This window comes from Ambystoma mexicanum, chromosome 10 (assembly GCF_040938575.1).
Source record: "Ambystoma mexicanum isolate Mex_15411 chromosome 10, UKY_AmexF1_1, whole genome shotgun sequence".
Taxonomy (NCBI): Eukaryota; Metazoa; Chordata; class Amphibia; order Caudata; family Ambystomatidae; genus Ambystoma; species Ambystoma mexicanum.
This window is the reverse complement of record NC_090932.1, coordinates 1,502,517,759-1,502,539,436: the sequence shown is the minus strand read 5'-3', so window position 1 is coordinate 1,502,539,436 and position 21,678 is coordinate 1,502,517,759. Positions and strand designations below refer to the sequence as shown.

At 45.6% G+C, this 21,678-nt stretch overlaps 1 protein-coding gene across 12 annotated transcripts in view; it reads left to right on the top strand.

Moving 5' to 3' along the window:
• The window catches only part of PITPNM2 (phosphatidylinositol transfer protein membrane associated 2), a 1,944,277-nt gene that overhangs the window by 1,752,922 nt on the left and 169,677 nt on the right, over positions 1–21,678 (top strand). For all 12 annotated transcript variants that reach the window (XM_069619654.1, XM_069619653.1, XM_069619649.1 and 9 more), the window contains one exon: positions 9,435–9,551. In XM_069619654.1, the coding sequence (XP_069475755.1) occupies positions 9,435–9,551 (117 nt within the window). The remainder of the gene's footprint in view (positions 1–9,434; positions 9,552–21,678) is intronic.

The window sequence follows — 21,678 nt, the reverse complement described above, 5'->3', positions numbered from 1 at the left end:
ACCTTCGCAAGACCTCAAAGTCTTCTATCCAGTGCCAACCTTGTAGTTAACCATAATGTAGTTAATATGGCTAGTGCTGATTAGCAATTTATAAGTGAACTGGGCAGGACAGTCCTTCCAATTCATGCCAAAGCCTGTTTTTCAATAGTAGAGAAGCTACATGGACAGCATGTTAATGAAATAGCTTAGATGTTCCTACATTCTCGCCAGACATCCTCCAAAATTCTTCTTCTTCTCCAATAATTCTCTTTAGTGTTGGCAAAGGCTATAACTGCATATTAACATCACCTACGAGAACCATTACGAGTTGGCCATATGTATCTCCTGTAGATTCCTGATCACTAAGTAGGGGATCTAAGATATTCACACAAGATTTCCCTTTGCCTATACGATGAGGGCCCACATATGTTGTCTAAAAGTTGAACAAAAGCATTAAGACAGCAAAATATCAGCACTAATAAATCCAGTGATCCAACCTTAATTTCAGGTATTTTGGAATTTATTGCTACATAAGCCAAACCAAAACCCCCCGCTCAGTCATCCTCATCCCCCTCGGTGGCCAGAATATTCAAATGTGAGTAGCCTTCTATGTAGGTTGATATTAATGCCCATGTCTCATAGGTGAATCATGTCTGCCTTTTGTCAAAAATATGCCAGCCCTTATCGTCAGATTGGTTGCAAGGCCAGCGATGTTCCATCAAAGGATTCTCAAATCAGTAGACTTGGCAGCTTCATCTAGGAGGAATGAAAACCCAATACCGTTGATGGGGGCTCCAAACATCACCATGAGGGGGGTAATAGTTGAGCCGGGCATGATGACACTCCCAGGGACCATACTACTCCCACTGTTGTTGTGACTAAGGCAGGGTTGCATATTTCTGGGATCTATTTAGCTCCTGCTTCTAGCTTTGGTGAGCCTGGTTAGCTTGAAACCAACAGTTACCAGGTGCTACATTTGACTCCCCAGGCCAACTGGCAAATACACACCTACATATGTGATATTGTATGTTTTAATATGAATAAAGGTGAATAAAGGGCACCTCTAAATGACATTTAAAGCAGAATGGAACATACATCATGGACACAAATGTAGTGTTGGAATTTTATGCGCAAGTTAGATTTGTGTTGCGCTGGGTACTAGGTAATTTGAGCTCCTGCTCATTAAATCGCAATTTCCCTGCTAAGGCTATACTGGATTGATTTGCAACTCCCTGTAAAAATAAAAATGTACCTAGATCTCTGAATGAAATGTTAGGGTTCTATAGGAGGAATGTGAACTATAATGCAATCTTTCCTTTTTAGGGCTATCACGTAGGGAACAAAGGGGACCAAGAAGGACACAAAGACCACATATTACGTTTACCAGTTTATCAGGTATTATGTACAGTGGGCTACCAAAAAAGTAACTGGGAACGTCCCAGGCAAAAAGAAATGTAATAGGAACACCAAAAGAGTCAGGATGGTCCACTCCATGTTAACCGTGTTTGCTGCCATGTGCGGATACCAGGCTTCCTCAGCCCTGGTGTCTAAGTCCCGGTCCATAGAGCTCCCTGGAGGTTTCTCTAGCTCTCTCTGCACTGGGCAAGCTCACTTGGTTCTTGAAACCTCCTGTTTCAAGGTTCCAGTGAGGTAGCACCACCTTCTCCTTCCCTGGCCTTGCGGGCCGACAGGGTTCCCAAACACTCTTCTTTGGCTGGCTCTAGGTGCAGGCTTTCTGGGATTCTGTAACCCTGGTCTACTCCAGCACTGCAGTTCACAAAATTCGAAAGTGGCCTGGTTGTTGGTCATAGCTGGCAGGAAGAGCAAGGAAGGGGCCCTCGAGGAGGGTGACCACTCCTTACAGATTTGACCTTTCTACTCTCTATAATGACCCTACTCTCCCTGTACCCATCTCATTCTTCCCCCCACCAACTGGGCTTGCCTAGGGCCGACCTGGCCCGGTGAACCTTCCTACTCAGGCTGGATAGGCCTTGCTCATCCTCAGTCTTTCTTGCTCCTTGGTATCCTTTGCCTACTTACTTCTCACAATCTCTGTACCACTCTCCCATGTTGTTTTGTACTGGGTCTGCCTGACTCCAGTACTCTGGTGCTTTCCCTTCTTTTTTGTTTGGGAATCCTGTCACCACCATCTGACCCTCTTCTTTCTAAGCCTTAGCTTCCGGCCCTACCAACTGAACTGCCACAGCCTCCTTATGCGAACTTTCCTCTGATGTTTCTGACTCCATCCTTCTCTCTCTTGCCCTAACTGACTTCTTCCTCTCCACCCTGGGTATTACCACCTGCTTCCTTTCCACTTATACAGTTTTCTTCCTCTTCAAATCCACTGCAGGTTTACCTCCTCTCTCCTTTCATCTTCTGTTTAAAGCCGCTCCTTTCAGTCCGTGCCTGATTGTTCCTGCTCCCACCTTTACTCTTCTTTTTTCACCTCTTTCGAATCCAATCCAGGTTTTACCACGTCCCCCTTTTCACCTTCTGTTGTTATCACCTCCTTCCAATCCATACCCGTTTGTCTTGACAGCACTGCGTAACACAGGTTTGAACCCTGATCCTGCGCTTAGAAACCACTCGTTGATATTATAAAATAACAATTATAATTATAATTTCATCTTCTGTTACCATGTCCTTCCACTCTATTACAGATAGTCCCTCTTGCTTCCTTTGCTCTTATCCCTCCTTCCAACCTAGTTATGATTTTACCTTCTCCCTCCTTTCCTCTTCTGTTGTTACCTTCTCTATCCTCTCCACTCCAGAATGTATCTTTTGCCTCCTCGCCACGATGTCAGCTCTGACCACCTCATCCTGCTCTCCTCAACTGCCTCCTCTCCTGCCTCCTTCACTCCTGTAGCCTCCTGGTCTTTTTCCTCTTTTCAGTCATGACCAAATTGAAGCCGCCTGCAACCCACACTGCCAGACTGGGCTGTCTGGCTTATATAAAGCTCTACCGCTTCTTAGTGAGTGTGACTTCCATTGACGTGCTGCACCTTTCACTGGTAATTGGATAAGGGCTCAGATTGGCTGTTGCCCTTAATTTTCAATGGGTCAGAATGAGGTTGAGGGAGGCAGCCAGCCCTGGAGGCAATTATGGAAACTCTAAATGTGGGTGGTGAGTCAGGAAGAGGTATCTGTGCCTGAGACAAGCCCGGAGAGGTTTCAGCGGGTGAATTCATGTTGTGGGGCATGGGGTAGGAGGCTAGCATAATTTGTAAATTGCGTTTCTCCATGTTCCCCATAGTGTCAGCATTCAACCCAATGTCTGTGGGCATGTGAACCTGAATGGGTCTTTGAAGTCTCAGAACCTGTGCAAAGTGCATCCACTTTGTTCCCATGCCAGGCATGGGCTTCACTTAGCATCTCTGCAGAGTTTTTAGGGTGAGGGATCAGTTGCCCAATGAGATTGGGTTGGAGAAGTTGCCGGATATTAGTTGGGCTAACTCAGGGAAGGGATGTGGTGTAACAACTGTGACTAACCCCCCAAACTGCCAGTACAGAGGGAATGTGCACTGGGGATGCCCTCATTTTGCCTCCTGGCCCATCATTCACTTGCTAGGGGAGGCACCCAGTCCAAAACATCGCTCAAACTGTCCGCAGAGCCAGGCAGGCAACATTGTCACAGGGAACTTACTGATTTTGAAAATGGTTATTGCGGGAGGAGTGGTCAGTTCTTGTCTCTTGTATGTAACTGGTGAGGGGGCAGGTTACTCTGCTGAATGGCTTTCAAACAGCATAGCATCTTGAAGGGAAGAAGTATATATCTTTTTGGCTGTTGCAGTTGGTTTCAGCAGAGGAGACAAATTGAAACCAGACTGAGATTTTGTGCCACCCACAAGATCTTAGAATGATGTCAAGCATTGTATGCTAATCGATTCAGGTGGTTGAAAGCATTCAAAGACCTTTCTCTCAGTTATAGGTACACTGACCCTTCTAGGATCACCCAACCATACAATAAAGGATTTAAGTAATGTAACCTCCTCCTGAAGAGATCATATTCCCTTCCGCACGTTTTAGTAATTGATACAATTAGAACAAGTATCTACATGCTACATCAAAATCTCATCTAAAAGCAAAGCCAGTCTTTTTTCATGTATCTGAACAACTTCAAGGATAGTAGATGATATAGAACTTCTGCCAAACAAACAGCACTGCTACCAGAAAGGCTCACCTTTTCAGGGTTTACATGGATTATCTCATCCGAATTGCCAGTACAGTGAGTTTCCTTATTTTCTTCCCAACGTTCCCTGCGGCAGCATTACAAGGTTAGTTTAGTTTAGTTTAGCTTATTCATTTATATAGCGCAACAAACCCTCAGGTATCTAGGCACATTCAGCATGAGACAAGGTTACAGATACATTCAAACAGTTGCAAAGGGTGTACACAGAAATACAAATAGGTAAGGTAATTACATATACAATATGTACAGGACATGTGGAATGTCAGCATAATATACAAATGAGTTATATACAGTAGTAGCCGAAAGGGGCAGTTAAGACAGCGTTATGGCAACTCCTGAGTGAGAAGCCAGTTTTTTTACTTTCTTTCTGAAGCAAGAGAAGGAAGGTTCTACTCTAAGGTCTGTAGGTGGGTAGTTCCAATGTTTCGGGGTAGGATGGGGAAGCTGGTACCCCCTAATCTCTGAAGGTTAAATCTGGGGACTCTTAGGTGCCTGAATAAGTGGGAAGAATCTGCTACTTGAGGTTATCTCAGCGATACTAATTGTGTCAAAATCTTCAGGATCTGATATTAAATGTGAAAGATTTTCAGAATGAGAAAAAATCACTGCTTGTATTAAAACAGCTTTCGGTTGTACAGCGTTCACCTCATCTGTTGTGGCTGCCACATCCACTATTGCCCGAACAGTCACGTGAACTATCGCCAATTGATGCAACGTTTGTGGGTTCATCTGAGTAAAGTCACTATTTAATTGTGAGCAGTCCAGAAAAGAATTGAACTTTAATTTGCTTGGTGCAAACTTATTTTTAACAGGGGGGCCACTTTATCCGAATGGTGAGTTTAGTGCGTGAGACATGACAGAGTGCACTTATTTGGTCATGAGCATCTTAGATACTAGAACACACATTACAGGATTCGATGAGGCAAAGGTATATGCAAGCAATGGGTAATTTAAAAGGATAGGGTAGGGAGAAACCAAAGCCTGCTTCTAAACTGACATAATGAATGAATCATGCCAGTTGATTCTTTGCTACAGACCCGCTGCTGCTGCTGGCTCCTTTCTGAATGGTCTGGATGCATACCTCGGCATGGAAGTGTTATGCCACTGAAATATGATTATATTGGGTGGCATTTATATTTGGTGTTATAAGCCTGACGACCTGGATTGTATCCATCTGAAAGACATTTTACAGTCCCATAATCTTCAGCTCCTGACTGAATCTGTAACACAAATAGGCGGCCACTGTCTAGATCCTGTGATATTTAGGGGTAGAATTTTGCTCCATCAGGAAAATATCCCTATCTCTTGGTCAGAACATGTTGTGGTAACTTTTACTATCCCAGCATTCCATGCATCACCCGGGAAAGTCTTGAGTACAAATGCACAACTCCTACACAGTAAAAGAAAAGCTTGATCTCATTACTAGTGTTCACCTACTAAATGATCTGACCACCTTGCCTTCTGACTCAAAATGTGCTGAATTTTGCCAGACTTACATGTTACGTTTACAAAGAAACTGTGATTCTGTTGCCCCTCTGAAATGTTCTGAAAAACCAAGAAACAAAAATAATCAAAGGTATAACGACTCACTAAAAACACTCAAGAAAGACTTTCGAAAAAAAGAAACAGTTTGGTTAAAGACTATAGACGTTAATGGCCGTCAGGAGGCAAAGTCAGCGCTGGAAAAAAAGGAATAATTTCAACCAAATCGTTATGTTTTAGGAGCAGATCAACCTTGCTGAAAATAGACCCAAACCAGTATTTGCAACCGTAAGGAATGTTGCCTCCCCCAAGTGTACTATCCCCAGTCTTCCTATGTCACTTAATCTGGCGAATTAATTCAATGCTTTTATTCTGGATAAAATACATTCAATCCGGACAAATATTGACTCCCAGCCAGTTGACCAACAGGCCACCACACCAAATATGGAGATAACATCAGTAGCAGAATCAACTCTACGCCGGTTTGCCTTCTCTGCTGTTAATCTAGAGATAGTTTCTGGTCTTATTGGCAAACTCAAGCAGACCAATTTCAGCTATGACCCTATCCCAGCACACCTGGCCAGACAACATGTGTCAGCACTGAGTGGGACTATTCTATCTGTGGTAAATGCCTCGCTAGCCCAGGGATCTGTGCCGGTGGACCTAAACAAAATCATACATCACACCACTATCATAAAAATCCACTTTAGACCACAAAGTGCTCCCAAATTACCGCACAATTGTAGGCTTTCTGTGGCTTGCAAAGATTCTCGAAAAAAATGGTCACTATTTATTTTTTATTTTATTTATTTGTTTATAATGCGCTGGAGCCCGCAGGCATCAGGGCGCACACAGACACAAAGACAACAAAGAGAGAGTACAGGACAGTGCTGAAAAATACAGGTCTCTAAGGTGGTTCTAAGTAAAGAGAACAGTTTTCAGCAATTTCTTAAAGGAAGTGAAGTCGGACACTGATCACAAAGTTGACGGTAGATCATTCCAAATCCTGGACGGGGAGTTGGCAAATGATCTGCCTAGTCCCTTTGATTTCTTAAAGAGGTGGCGGGAAACAAGATTGGTGTTAGTAGATCTCAGTGAGGGTAGCAGTGCATATCAAGTGACCGTTGACTTCAGGTAGCTGGGTGCCTTCCCATACAGACACTTGTGAAGCAGAGTTGCTGCCTTAAACTGTCAACTAGCCATTACCGGTAGCCAGTGCAGTTCCCGTCCGTGGTTTGAAATGTGTTCCATCCTCTGGATGGACTGTATTATTTTGGATGACTTTTAGGCGGTGGATGCTTTTTTTTTATCCGCGCCAAATAGGAGCGTATTACAGTAGTCTATTCCTGACCGAATAGTAGCTCTAGCAATAGTGGCTGAATTTTCTTTGTTAAGATGAGGACAAATGTTTCTGGGAAGCCTACGGTGGTAAGAGCAGTTTTGGTCACTAAATTCACATGAGCTTCGGCACTCAGTGGACAATCAGTTTGTACACCAAGTGTTTTGACTTTTTCCCTAACTGAAATGCAACAGTCCTGGGTGGAGAATGACTGATAGCAGTTAGGGAGTTTAGTCCTGGCTTGGAGTGAGCCAAAGATAAGAAGCTCGGCCTTACCCTTGTTGATACACATCCAATTGTCCACTATCCAAGTGTCTATTTGAGAATAGATATTTTGGAGGAGTAGACTATCCTTGGCATAATCCCCCTAGAGCTCCAGCACCAGCTGTGTGCCATCAGCGTAATTGGTGCAGAAGGCTCCTGACTTTTTCAGGATGCTGCAAAGAGAGAGGATGTATACTTTGAACAGTATGGGGGACATACATGCGCCCTGAGGCACCCCACAGGTGGAAAGAATGGGGTCTTAGGTAGCACACTGAAGCAAACCTTGGATTTCCTACCAGTCAAGAAGGATAGTATCCATTTTCAGGTGAAGGCAGAAAAATGAAACGTGTCCCTGAGGATTTGTATGATACGTTTGTGGTTGATGCAACTCCAGGGCTTCTTAAGAAAAGCATGATATCCTGGATGTGTACCAATCTGGATTCAGGCCAAGACAGGCCAGACGATATTTTGAGGGTTGCCGACGAGGGTGACATTAGCATGCTGGTCACGCTCGGCTTGTCAGCAGCCTGCAACATGGTCAACTTTGACATCCTTATTTCCAGACTGTCTACGGTGGCTAGGGTGTCTGACGACTCCCTGAAATGGGTTACCTCCTTCTTAACTGACTGATCCCAGCTAGTTAAGCTGGATCCGCACTTGTCTGACTCCTTACCGGCCAAGTGTGGTGTGCCCCAGGGTTCTTCTTTGTGCCAACTAGTATTTAATGTTTAAATGCGTCCATTATTGAGCAGTTTCTGTCAATTTGATCTGCAATATGATTCCTATGCCGACGATACACAAATCTACGTCTGGCTAAAACAACCAGTGGAAGCAATTGACCGAGTGTTATCTTGTGCAGACAAAATAAATAATTGGATGCTGGATTGGATGTATATGGGTAACCATGACAACCAAATACAGACACTACAAATTGCCCAGAATTCAGCTGTTAGGCTAATTGAAATCGTCTGTTTCCCAGTTTTGTAGGAGCCTCCCCTGGCTCACGGTGCAGCAGACGGTCCTGTTTAAGACCCTATGCCTGGTTTTTAAATGCATTCATGACCTGGCTCCCACCTGTCTTTCTTCAAAGATCACAAATCTATCACCCAAATCCGTCACTTGGATCTCTGGGTCAATGCCTCTTGGTGGTTCCATCATCAAGGTCTGTCTCTTGGGGAGATGGATTTTTCTCCTCTGTAGGAAGTGGACCTGGGATATGTTGCTAACTGATCTACGCAAAAATCGATTCTCTCAGTATCTTTAGGAAAAGGCTTACATCATACTTTTTTGAATAATGCCTCTGATGTGTCTTAGCTCCCTGTTCAACTACTTTTATCATCTGCACCTAGATGCAGACTCTGCATGGTTCCACGTGATGTGCGCTATACAAGTTAAAAAACAATTCAAATCACATACATGCATCCCCTTTTTTTGGCCCGATTCTTATGTGCATGCAAAAGTAGAATCGGGTTTTTCCATAGGGGACGAACACTTTTTTTAAAATCACCATATTCTGTTAAAACAAATAATTTGCAAGCCTGTCATCAGATCCTCGACGTTTGCTAGTGCCTGATTTATGACTTGACAGCAACCTTAGCAACTGTCAGTAACGTAGAGCAGGCACTGCCAGAGAATTCACTTGGCAAACCTCTGGTTGGCATCTACGCCACCTATAAGAGTTCATTAACTTCTACTGCACACATTTTACCTTTATAGGAAAAGCATTTCCCAGACGGCACCACCACCTTTCTTGTTTACTGAATGTTCAAGGAGACTTTCGTAAGCCAGAAAGTGACACACGTCTTACAAATCCTTGCAGTGACTCTGGTGCAGATGCTGCCCCTACAACTTTGGCCCTGAACTCAGGAGAAAAGTAGTGTGGACACCCGACATTCTCCCGTCCAGTTTCCAGCACCACAATTCTGAGGTGGGTGGGGAACTGTTGTGCTTTCCAGCAGCCAAAGCTGCTGAAGTCTTATCATTGTGGGGGGCAGCGTGTGCACTGTTGCATGTGCAGCATATTGCTTGGATTCAATTTTTTTTACCCTGTTCTAAAGGTACCGCACAAGAAATGCCTTCTGCCTTACAAAACAATTGTGATTTCAATACAGTGAAATGTTGTAATTGCCAATTCTTGAAATATCGCAGCTCTAACACTTTGTACTTGCTCCCTTCTCTTAGGTAATGAGACACGAGAGTTCAAGTATTCTGGAGCTTGTGGGAAAAGAGGTGTCTGTGTTCAGCCCTTCGAAACCGAGGGAGAAGTGGCTCAGGAAGAGGACGCATGTCAAACTTAGGGTAATCTCATGCATTATGCAGATACAATTATATGCTTTGTAAGCAGCATTTTATGCTTAAAAGCTGCTCATTCACCCATGTGTTTTGTTTTGTGATGCTTTCACAAAAACACTGTGTTTGAAGCCACAACAACATTCCTGTTGTGGGTGCTCTACAATGATGGTCAATTGAAATGTGGATGAAGCATGAACCTGGTGGTGAAGGGAGAAATTGCGAGCATAATAATGGGACATTACATACTGACTTTTAGAAAGATTTTCCTACATCTGTCAGGTGGCGGGTGTGAAGAAATCTCTAATAAGGGGGAAAACAGAGTGTCCACCAAGTTAAACCAAAACACTCTCAGTTGGTAATGTAGCAGAGCAGTTATAACTCTTAGGTGGGGATTAGCTGGCAACTATGTACAGTTAGGCCATATATATTACACATGGGAAGACACTGCACAGAAACATTTACTAGAAAATATGTGCACTTTGTATAAGCAACATGAAGTTAGAATAAAGTACCACACAATATTGAAGAGGCTAAGGCCTGTACCGTACGAAGCTGCTGAACCCCACAGTCTCCCTCATAGTGCTCCCTCCCTAGGTTATTTCACAACTACTGGGTCCAAGCTAGCACAACGGGGAAGGATTACTAGATAACATAAAAAAACACAGGTTCACCTTCTCTTCAGATTTTGATACCTGTTTAAAAATGAATAAGAAATACCTGTTAGTTTCTCATCATTTTACTATAAACTATCCCCCTAACCCCAATCTCTCCTGTTTATGTGCGCATGAATTCTGCCTGACTCTACACATCATGCCAGTATCATGCACTCTTGCTTACTACTGTTCTTCTCCGACCTCTGTTGTAGGGAGAATTCTATAAGCACCAAAAATTCCACAGCGCACTACGCCCCGCACCTCATACATAACACTGTGAAAGTCAGCTTTAAGCAGTAAGCATATTCTGCTGCCAGCTAATTACACAGTGTCTTAACAGCTCATTGCAAACATAATGCAAACCTGTGGCACGAAAAACCACACAAAATATTGTAGGTAGCAAAGCTGTCGCTGGTTGGTCCCTTAAACTGTGTCCCTTAAACTGTGTCATAAACGCCAATGGTAAAAATCTATTTTTGGTAGAAAACAGAGTCAAATTTCTGCACCAGCTTACACAATTTCCCAACAGCATCGGCGTATGTGCAGAATAGTGCAGGAGAATTCAAATCCAGTTTTCTATCTTCTACTTAACAGGTCATCACCTGACAAGGGGATTTCCAAGATTTATCAGTATTTCTGACCAGGAACACCTGTGGATACAACCAGAAGAACCTACAAACAGCAGAGCTATTTAAACTGTAGCAGTATCTTAAATCTCCTACTGATGAGCCACATCAACAATAGTGGTGAAACACGTGTAGAGGATTACAATACGAGGATTACAAAATAGATCACAGAGGATAATCAATTAGAATTACACCTTACTCTGAAGAGAAGATCAAGAATCAATCTAGTGCTATTTTTTTAATAGAACTACACAGTCTGTCATCTATTTAGCTTGCTTTCAGCTCCTGTTCCTCTTGGCAGAATCATCTAATTCATTGAAGGTTTCACATATGGGTAGTCCTTTTCTACTCAGCAACATGTCTCCTGTTCTAAAATAAATCTATAAACAGTGCGCTCCCACCAGTTTATGGATGATCTGGACGATCAGTTTTCATGAAGTCAGATGTTCCCATTCTGTCTTCTCCTCCTTCCAATTCTTCTGAAGGGCCTCTTCAGACAGAGCCCACCAAAAACAGGTCTTTCGAATGGATTGTGTCCTCCTCCTTCCTTATCTTTGATATTTCTATTATCCAGTTTCCTGCTTCGGAATTTCTTTTTCAGTAGAGGGCACTGTGCGTCGATAACTGGTCGAGTCGGTGTCGCTCAGAGGCTTCCGTCCTGACGTCGACGTCATCACTCCTATAAGTAGCTTGCGCAGCACCCGTTGCTCAGTTCCATTTCTCCGTGCTTCGGTAACATAACGCTTCGTTCCATGTGATCTTCGAATTTCTTCAAGTTTTCTTGAGAGAATATCTTTGATTTTTCGACGAAATGGCTTCCTCATCAGCTCTGTCTACTCCCCGGTTTAAAGAAATGCTGAGACTGTGGGGCAAAATCTTCCATGGCGGACTCGCAGGGGGTGTGCCTCTGGTGTCTAGGGGCAGAGCATCCGTGCTCGGAGTGCGACAATGATGACCGCCAAGTCCTTGCGGGAGCACAGAGGAAAGTTGTAGAGAGGTAGGCCTAAACAATCTGTTACCCTGTCTAAGCAAAAGTCATCTGACGAGTCGAGGCCTTCGTCTCCTCGTCATAAAAGACCTAAACATTCTCGTTCTCGAAGTGGAACCATCATTCCTCGTCATCGAGGCATGGCAAAAAAGGGCACAGAAGAAGTGATGAAGAAGATCAACTCCCTCGATAAAAGGGTGGAGGCAGTGGAAAGTCATACAGCAGATGTGGAAAGCGCCTTATGTGATCAAACCTTCGAATGGGAGAAAGGACAAGACAGACTGACGGCCCTGGAAGCACGGTGCAATGCGCTCGAGGCAAAGCAGGAAGACGCAGAAAATAGGTCAAGGTGGAACAACATCCGCCTCCAGGGGGATCCTGTTGTTGGTCTCAGACTCAGAACTAGAAGGCTATGTAGTGGACCTATTCAGGTTTATCATAAGCCGGTCCAGTGGCACAGCGAGTAGAGCGCTCGCTTTGACATCTGTGCACAGCCTGCTAACACAGGTTCGAATCCCGTCGGGGCCAAACTCAGCCTTTCATCCTTCCGAGGTAGATAAATGAGCACCACACACCGTGGGTAATAATAAGCAGCGCTCAGATACCTGAGGGTTTATAGCGCTATATAAATGCCAAATTATTATTATTATTTATAATACTCCCTGATGAGTCTCCACTGGAAATTGACGGGGTGCACAGAACAATCCCACAGCAGTCGGCCACATCACCGCCAAGGTCCACTTCTTTTGGGTAAAAGAAGAAATCATGAGAGAAGCCAGGTCAATGCAACAAATTTCCTTCAGAGATTCCAATATCCTCTTATATCAATATCTGGACAACCAGGAAAACCCTCAAGCCACTGACTGAATGGCTGCATGAAAGAAAGATTCCATATCGTTGGGGCTTTCCAACATCGGTAAAATTCACCTGGGAGGGCGCACAGCAACAGCTCCACTCCCTAAAAGAAGCCTAAAAATTCATAGGCGTCGGGGGAGCAAGTGAGTAATCTGAAGCGGAGGCGACCACACGAGATCCTGCCAAAAAGCAAGGATCAGCAACATGGAATAGGGTGAACAGAAGGTGCAGGATCCGTGGTCCCCCTGAAGAAAGCCCCCCCAGACTGAACAGCCACAGAACTCTGAATGCAGACAAAGTTAGTTAATGACCCTTGGGGTCCTTGACCATTAAGAGGGGCAGAGGGGGTGGGACATCATCAGAAATTCATCGCTAGCCTATTTAGGGGGGACAAGTAGGAGAATGAAGGGTGGCCGGGGAGGTGCAAAGGCTCCCCCGAACGTCTAGGTTAGATCACAACAAATTAAAGCCAATTAGTAGTTCCACACTTTTCTGTGAAGGCAAGTTAACACTATGCCCTGCTGTTGTCGCGTTGGGCCCGGTTGGCCATTTGTGGTCATGGTTGGAGCACTTCCAGTTGCCCTGTTGGGTAGGAGAATCTCTTTTCTCAAGATTCAAGGGTTGGGCGTAATAGGGGGGATAGGGTGTGTGTAAAACCAAGGGGGAGGAAGGCACAAGAAGTTATTCTCCCTCAGGTAACGCAATGTTACAACACAATGACATCCACAGCCATCACAAGTACATAATACCAGAACCACACCACACAGGGTGCACAAATAGGGGCGATAAAACACTTAGCAGAGCGTCATCCATCAAGGAGACTCATGGGGTTGGGTAATGAAAGGGAAATTAGAATCCTTACATGGAATGTCCAGGGCCTCAAATTGCCCGGGGAAACGCAGGTCAGTGAAGCACAAGCTCAATCAACTAGCGGGAGATATAGTATTTCTCCAGGAGACTCACCTGCTGCAGGATGAGGAAAAACGGATCAGATTCAAAAGGTTTAAAAAGACGTTCTTCGCCACTTCGGGGCGGAAAAAGAGAGGGGTGGCAATCTTACTGAGCGAGAAGGTCTCTTTAACTAGAATTACAGTTAGGCGAGACATGGGGGCGGATTCCTCTTGGTGAAGGGGCTACTAGTAGAGCAACCAATCACAATGACGGTAGTTTATTGCCTGAATACCGCGCAAGACAGGTTCCTAGCGAACCTTATCCCAATTATCCTGGAGTTCTCGGAAGGGTACCTCATTATAAACAGAGATTTCAATATGGTCCCTCACCCCCGAGCAGATAAAACTCTTTCCCCTACCAGATTGGACTATACACAAGCACAATCGTTGGCAAAACTATTTAGGAAAATGGGGACAGTTGATGCATGGAGGTTGGCTAATAAGGGGGTTAGCGATTATACACACTACTCTCATGCACATAGGGGGTTTTCAAGAATTGACCTCTTGTTAGTCACAGACGCAATATACCCATGTTTGGACAAGGTGGAGATACACGCATGGGCAATCTCGGACCATGCCCCAGTCTCTGCTGACCTAAGTATAAACGGCTCTCCCCAACCCCCAGTGAGGTTCTGGAAGCTATGCGATGCCATGCTACTAGACGAAAGTATAAAAAGAGAAACGGAGGAAACACTAACTAACTACTTTTTAGAAAACACAACTGAGGACACACCCGTGGGCGGAGTTTGGGATGCCATGAAAGCGGTTGTAAGGAGAACGCTCATTAGGAGGGGCGGAACAACGAAGGGTCTCGAAAATCCTAGTGTCCAAACTTGAAGGTACGGTGGCCTCACTATAAAAAGATCTACAATCCCACTGGACAAGGAAAGGGCATTGCGAAAAGCCAAAATAGCACTGGATATGCATCGGGCGCATCGATCAGCGAAATCTCTGGCCTACACAAAACAGTTTTGCTATAGTAAAAGCAATAAAGCAAACCGAATACTAGCATTCAAGTTGGAAAAAACGCACACTAGGAATAACATAACTTGCCTTAGAGATGCGAATGGTCAGGCCCAATACAGGGAGGGGGATAAGATGGAGGTGCTGGTGAATCACCATGAAGCTATAATGACAGGCCCACCAACTTCCCTCGACAAACTGCCCAGCTACCTGCGTACCAGTAAAGCCCAACAACATAAAGCGCTATTGAACACCCTAGCCGACCTCAGGAAGAAATGGTTGAAGCCATAAAATCACTGAAAAACTTGGCCCCGGGCCCGGAAGGGCTAACCGCAAACTTTTACAAGACTTACTCACACATATTAGCTCCACGAATAACCACCCTATTTGACTCCTTTCTGAGAACGAGAACCATCACTAAATCAATGGCAGAATCACTGACGATTCTCATTCACAAGCCAGGAAAAGATCCCGAACAACCAGTCTCATACAGACCAATAACCTTAATGAATAATGATCGGAAAATCTATTCGAAAGTATTAGCAGCCAGGCTAAAAACACACCTCCCAGACATTATAGCCCAAGACCAAACAGGATTTATCCCGGGGAGGGTGGCGCATGATAATATTAGGCGCACCATAGACCTCATAGAAAGTGCAAATTGGACAGGGGAGGGAATGCTAGTTATTGTATGCCCACAAGGCATTTGACTTAGTGGACTGGGGCTATATTCAGAAAGTCCTACTGCATTGGGGTTTTGTTCCTAACTTCACCAAATGGGCAATGGCTAATTACCAAATTCCTACTACGCAGCTGCGGGTAAATGGCAACAGGTCTGAAATAATTCGCATTATAGGGGAACAAGGCAGGGCTGTCCCCTATCGCCTATGATCTTTGCCCTGTCCATGGAGCCGTTTGCGAATAGGATACGGCAAAACCCGGGGAGAAAGGGGCTCATGGTAGGGAGTTAGGAAGCGCTCCATGCGGACGATGTTCTGGTAACCACGACCAAACCAAACTCCTCCCTGTGCCCACTTTGGGAAGAAATCGAGGAATTCGGTAGGGTATCGGGGTTCAGGGTGAACCTAGATAAATCTGTAGCAATGGCACCTAACCTCACAAAAAAACAAAAGGCGGACATGAGTCCCGCACTACCGATCCCCTGGGCAGACTCAGCGATCGGATACTTGGGAGCTCAGATCCCCAGGGAACCTGCCCGCATGTATCAGAGAAACTTCCTGCAGCTGTTCGGTGAGCTCAGGCGAGACCTAGAGCATTGGCAAAGCCAAGAAATTTGCTGTTTCGGCTGAATAACTGCGGTGAAAATGAACCTGGTTCCTAGGCTACCCTACCAATGTGTGGCACTCCTGGTCCATATCCCAGAAAAGGAGCTATTTACTCTACATAGAAACATCCAAAAATGTATCTTGGGGGGTAAGAAACCCAGAATAGCTAAGAAAAAGTATGCTCCGTGGCAGAGCTCTGGGTGGTCTGGGCGTCCCAGATGTGCCTAAATACTCATTAGCAGCGCAACTTTCTCATGAATTCGCATGGATACGCTCATCAGACCAGCCTCTTTGGAGACAAATAGAGGAGGCTTGGTGCCCAGTCCCCCTAGCGGATCTCCCACACTTGCCGACCATAAAAGCCCAGGACAAACTAGGTCCCCTCACAGCAACATTGAACACTGGAAAGCAGTGGCCCGAAAATGGGGCTGTAAAAGCTCGCTAGGTCCACTCACACTGCTTTGGAATAACCCGGAATTTACACCCGGAATCCCCCCACATGGCTTCGCAGCATGGCAAGAGGGAGGACTACGAAAGCTATCAGACTTTTTATAGGACGGCTCCCTGATAACCTTTGAAAAATGCAAAGAAAAATTCAGGGTAGCAGAAACAGAAAGGTTCCATTACGCCCAATTGCGGCATTGGACCTCACATAAGGCAGTGAGGGAAAAGGGGGGCGAGAGACTTGACAGCGTTAGAACACACCCTTTTATCAGAAAACCCAAAGGGGAAGATATCCGCACTCTACCAACTCCTAGACAGGACAGACCCCTTCCAGAAAAGAAAAGTATATACTGGATTGGGAGAGGGACCTTGGCCGAGCAATAGACGTTGAAGAATGGGGGAAAATGTGGGCCAGGCTGCACAAAAGCACCCAATGCATCACGAATAAGGAAGGGGGCTATAAGATCAGCCAAATAGAGCCAACTCGCACATCCCTCCGAACTGCTGGAGGGGCTCTGCAGACAAGGGTACTCTGTTCCACCTCCTGTGGTCCTGCCCAAAAGCAGAAAGGTACTGGGGGAAATGATGGGCCACATTAAAGCAATTACAGGTCTAACAATCCCCTGGGACCCTTAGAATAATTCTCCTGGGGGAAACTGGAGGAGGGGCATTCCCACTGGCAGGGCAGATGGCGTGCCTATGCACACACCTCCTGCTAGCGGCGAAAATTGCGCTGGCCCGATTATGGAAAGACGCGGATGGCCCCTCGACCCCGTTTTGGTGGTCGAAATGCTGGAAAATAACAGTGGCAGAAAAGATAACAGTGATACGCTCTGGGAATCTGAACACCTTCTTGAACACGTGAGCACCATTTAGGGACTACTCTGAAAAGTACCCAGGCCTCACCCGAAAGCCCCCACTAACAAGATGCCTACAGGGTTGGTGGTGCGTAACGCTAGCGAAGAGAGCTGCAGGCGATCGAAATCTGTACCCCATCCTCCCCCCGTGATAGATCTGTGGGGCCAGCCCCCCTATTGTTCCTTGTAAAAAGAAATGGCTGTGGAGCAGGGTGACAATTGGGGAGGATCTATGTGATTTTTCGGTCACGGAAGTCGGCGACTGAAAATTTTGCATGAGAAATGTATGCACCAAAAAATTGTTGTACATTTCCCATGCGAACATACATTTCAAAACCCTACATACCTACACCCCCACCCACAACACACCCCCACCCACACCCTCAACACACCCCCACCCACACCCCCAACATAACCAAATCCTACTTACCTTTTAAGACGCCTTGTGTCCCTGCGGTGCCAGTTCCCTTTCACTTCCGTGATCGGGAACTGGCGCCGCAGGGTCCTTTTCTTTTTTTTTTCGGGCAGCTGCAGGGGTATACTGTAAAGTATAGTGAACAGGGTGTAGCGGGGGGTTACCCACGCAGCCCCCCCCCTTTTTTTTTTTTCTCTTTTCTCGGGTGTGCTGCATGGGTGTCTCCCGCAACCCCTGCTCACTATACTGTATAGTATGGTGAGCGGGGTGTTGCGGATGTCACCCCTGCAGCCCCGGCAGTCTTTTTTAAAAATGTTTTACCTACCTTAAGGTACGTCGAACTTTTAGTAATTAGAACTTTTGGTACATAGTTTTTTAGGACTTTTTGTCTAGTCAGACTTTTAAATTCGGTAATTTCGTACAATACCATTGGGGAAATATGCAAAGGCTAGGTTGTTGTCATGCACTTTATTATTGAAATGTTTAATAAAAAGTACTGTTGGGGGGGGGGGTGCACTCACCATCCAAGGCCTCCACAACAATTGGACAGCATAGGACCCCGAGACTGATACCCACAAAATAAATTGCTTCTGAACTAACCTGTGTAGTGAATCGTATTGTTGTAAATGCACTGATGTGATGTCGATGTCAATGCAAATGAAATGCCTAATAAAATGTTTTGTTTAAAAACAAAAGCTAACACCCAAATACCGAGCTTCAGCCTCTGACCCCCTATACTTGTTGAAGCATTCTACACCTGAAAGCCTCGTCGTTCAGGCTGTTACCGCTTCTGGCAAACAAAATGCCTAGCCTACAATCCCCCAAGATAGGGATGACAAAAATACGACGCCATGGCCAAAAAAGTTTTCTCGGATGGTAGTATGGCGGTAAAATCTGCTAATGCTAGATGTATGCTGGTGAGGTTTGCCTAAACCCTTTGGGACTGTATTTCAATGGCAGCTGACCACATCCCCGAAGTGGAGGAACAAGATTGTTTCTTGAACATTATCAAGGATGGAAAGGATACTATGTGTGAATCACTCCAGACCGGTCTCAACTGTTGACAGCATCAGCAGAACCATGCGGCTAGTACGCTATTACGCAGATTTTCGTGGTTGCAGAAGTCAGGATTTGCCCCAGACGTTCAATCCAGACTTCTCAATATGCCCTTTGATGGCACACATCTATTTGGGAACACAGCTGATGAAAGTTTGGAGAAGCTGCAAACCTCCAAGGCGGCGGCCAAATCCTGTGGAGCTGCAGTACAGCAAACTCCAAACTGCCCCACAGGTGCACTCTGTAGTGGTAGGTCCTTTTGCTATTATTCCGCATTCGCAAAAAGCAGAGGACAGCCAGCTAAAAGAGGCCAAAGACGATTCCCCTGTGGTGGACAGTGTAGAGGTACTAAGACCGTAACAGCAGGGGCTACCTTACCTTTAGGCACTACATCAGCCACTTCAAAACCTCTCTGAGGTCTTCCATCACAAAACTGCAGTAGGAGGCAGGTTGTCACAGCATTTGACAGAATGGCAGGCTATTGCTTCCGATGCTTGGGCACTGCAAACAGTTGCCCAAGGTTACTGCCTACCTTTCCTGCAAAAACCTCAGAGTCATCCACCGGGGAACAACTCTTTGATGGTTCCGGATCCGCTCCTTATGCAGGAGATTTTAACCCTGCTAGAGAAAGGTGCTATGAAACCAGTAACTGTGGCAGAGACGAACAAGGGTTGGTACTCCCCTTATTTTCTAATTCAAAGAAGGATGGAGGATTCGACCCATCTTGGACTTAAGAGACTTGAGCAAGTACCTCAGGAAGGACAAGTTCAAGATGGTAACCCTTTCTAAGATCCTTCAGGCCCTGCAGCTTCAGGATTGGATGGTTTCATTGGACCTTTAGGATGCTTACTTTCATGTGCCGGTTCATCACAAGCATAGACATTCCTTGAAGTTTGTCGTTGGCAACTCTCACCATCAGTTTCGGGTTCTGCCACTTGGGCTAACCTCTGCCCGAGGGCTTTCACCAAGCTAATGGTGGTGGTGGTAGCGAGTCTCAGGAGAGGGGGGGATTCACGTCTACCCCTACCTGGACGATTGGCTGATCAGGGCCAGTTCCCCAGAACAAACCCTAGATCATCTCAGCTATACTTTCCACTCCCTCCACAAGCTAGACTTCTCCCTCAACTTCAAGAAGTCCCACTTGATACCATCACAAAGGCTCCAATTCACCAGAGCAGTCCTGGATGCATCCCTGGGAAAAGCCTCGCCACCAGAGGGGAGGGCTCAAGACATTCTGCAGATGGTGACAAAATTTCAAAATGCCCTGCATCTTCCAGCCTTCGAATTTCTATGGTTGCTCAGCCTCATGGCATCCTGCATTTTTCTGGTGCCAGAGGCTCGCCTGAGAATGAAATCTCTCCAGTGGGCTCTCAGGACTCAGTGGTCACAATTCTCAGGAAGGATGTCCGATCTCCTACAAATTCCAAACAGAGTTGGACTGGATCTTCAGTGGTGGGCCTGTCGGGAAAACATCTGGAAAGGAGAACTGTTTTGGCAACCATGGTGGAGATAACAGTAGTGACGGATGCCTCACTCATGGGGTGGGGGGCCCATACCAACGATATAACCATCAGCGGTCGTTGGTCTCCATCGAAGTACAAACTACATATCAACTTTTTAGAGCTAAGGGCAATCAGACTAGCGCTGAAGGCCTTTCTGCCCACTTTACAGGGAAAGAATGTCCTGATAATGATGGACAACACAGGGCCATGTACTCCCTCAACAAGAGAGGAGGTGTAGAGTCACTACCACTGTGCAGATAGGCAATGCAGCTCTGGTTTTGGGCAATACAAGAAGGAATCTCTCTATCCGCAGTTCAACTAGCCGGAGAGAAGAACACAACAGCGGACGCTCTGAGCAGGCAGGGCACAGTCTCCCACGAGTGGGAGCTAGCTTAGGAAGTCCTTCAAGAGATCTTCACCCTTTGGGGAACCCCTCAAGTGGATCTGTTCGCGACCAGTGCCAACAGGAAGTGCGAACGATACTGCTCAAGGGAATTTTCCCCGAGAGGAGCTCTAGGAGACACGTTCGTGGTGGACTGGGAATTTCCACTTCTTTACGCATTTCCTCTAGTCCTCGTCATTCCTCATGTAATCAGGAGGTTTAGGAAAACCAGGATCCTAATTACCCCGGACTGGGCCAGGAGAACGTGGTACCAGGATCTTCTGGACATGTCCGTCTGCCCTCCAATTCGTCTTCGACAAAGAGAGGACCTTCTCGAGAGAGAGAGGAGGGTTGGGTTCTCCATCCGGATACAGGACTCTCAGCCTTCAAACATGATTTCTGAAAGGCTGAGATACAAAGATTGGGACCTCCGGAATGATGTAGTGGAGGCTTTGCTTTCGGCCAGAAGGCCAGCAACCAAGTCTTCACACCACTGCCGTTTGAATAAATTCTGCAGTTGGTGTAGAGATAACAATGTTGACTCTTTCTCATGCAATACACCGATGGTGTTATCTTTTCTTGTACACTTGAAAAATCTGGGGCTCCAGATGGGAACAATCAAAGGATATCTGGCAGCGCTATGCATCTTCAAGCTCACTGCAGAGGAAGTCTCCTATTTTAAGATTCCTCTGGTAATCCACTTCTTAAAAGGATTAACTAATGTCTATCCTCCAACTCATTTTCAAGTTCCACTATGGGATCTCAATTTGGTTTTACACTATCTAATGGGTGCTCCTTTTGAGCCTCTTAATTCTTGCCCATTAAGACTGCTCACCTTGCTCAAGTTTTCTTAGAGGTTATAACATCTGCCCGAAGGATGAGTGAGCTACAGGCTTTATCCTACAAGCCTCCTCATACTGTTTTTCATAAAGACAGAATGGTATTGAAAGTGAAGCCTAACTTTCTCTCTAAGGTGGTTTCCGAATTTCACATTACTCAGAAAATAACCTTACCATCCTTTTATCCTCGGCCACACCCAGGAAAAGAAGAAGAAAGGATTCACAGACTCGACCCTAGGCATGCATTGAGCTTCTATAGTACCAGATTAGCAAAACTGAGACAGAATGATCAGTTGTTTGTGGGCTTTGTTGTACCC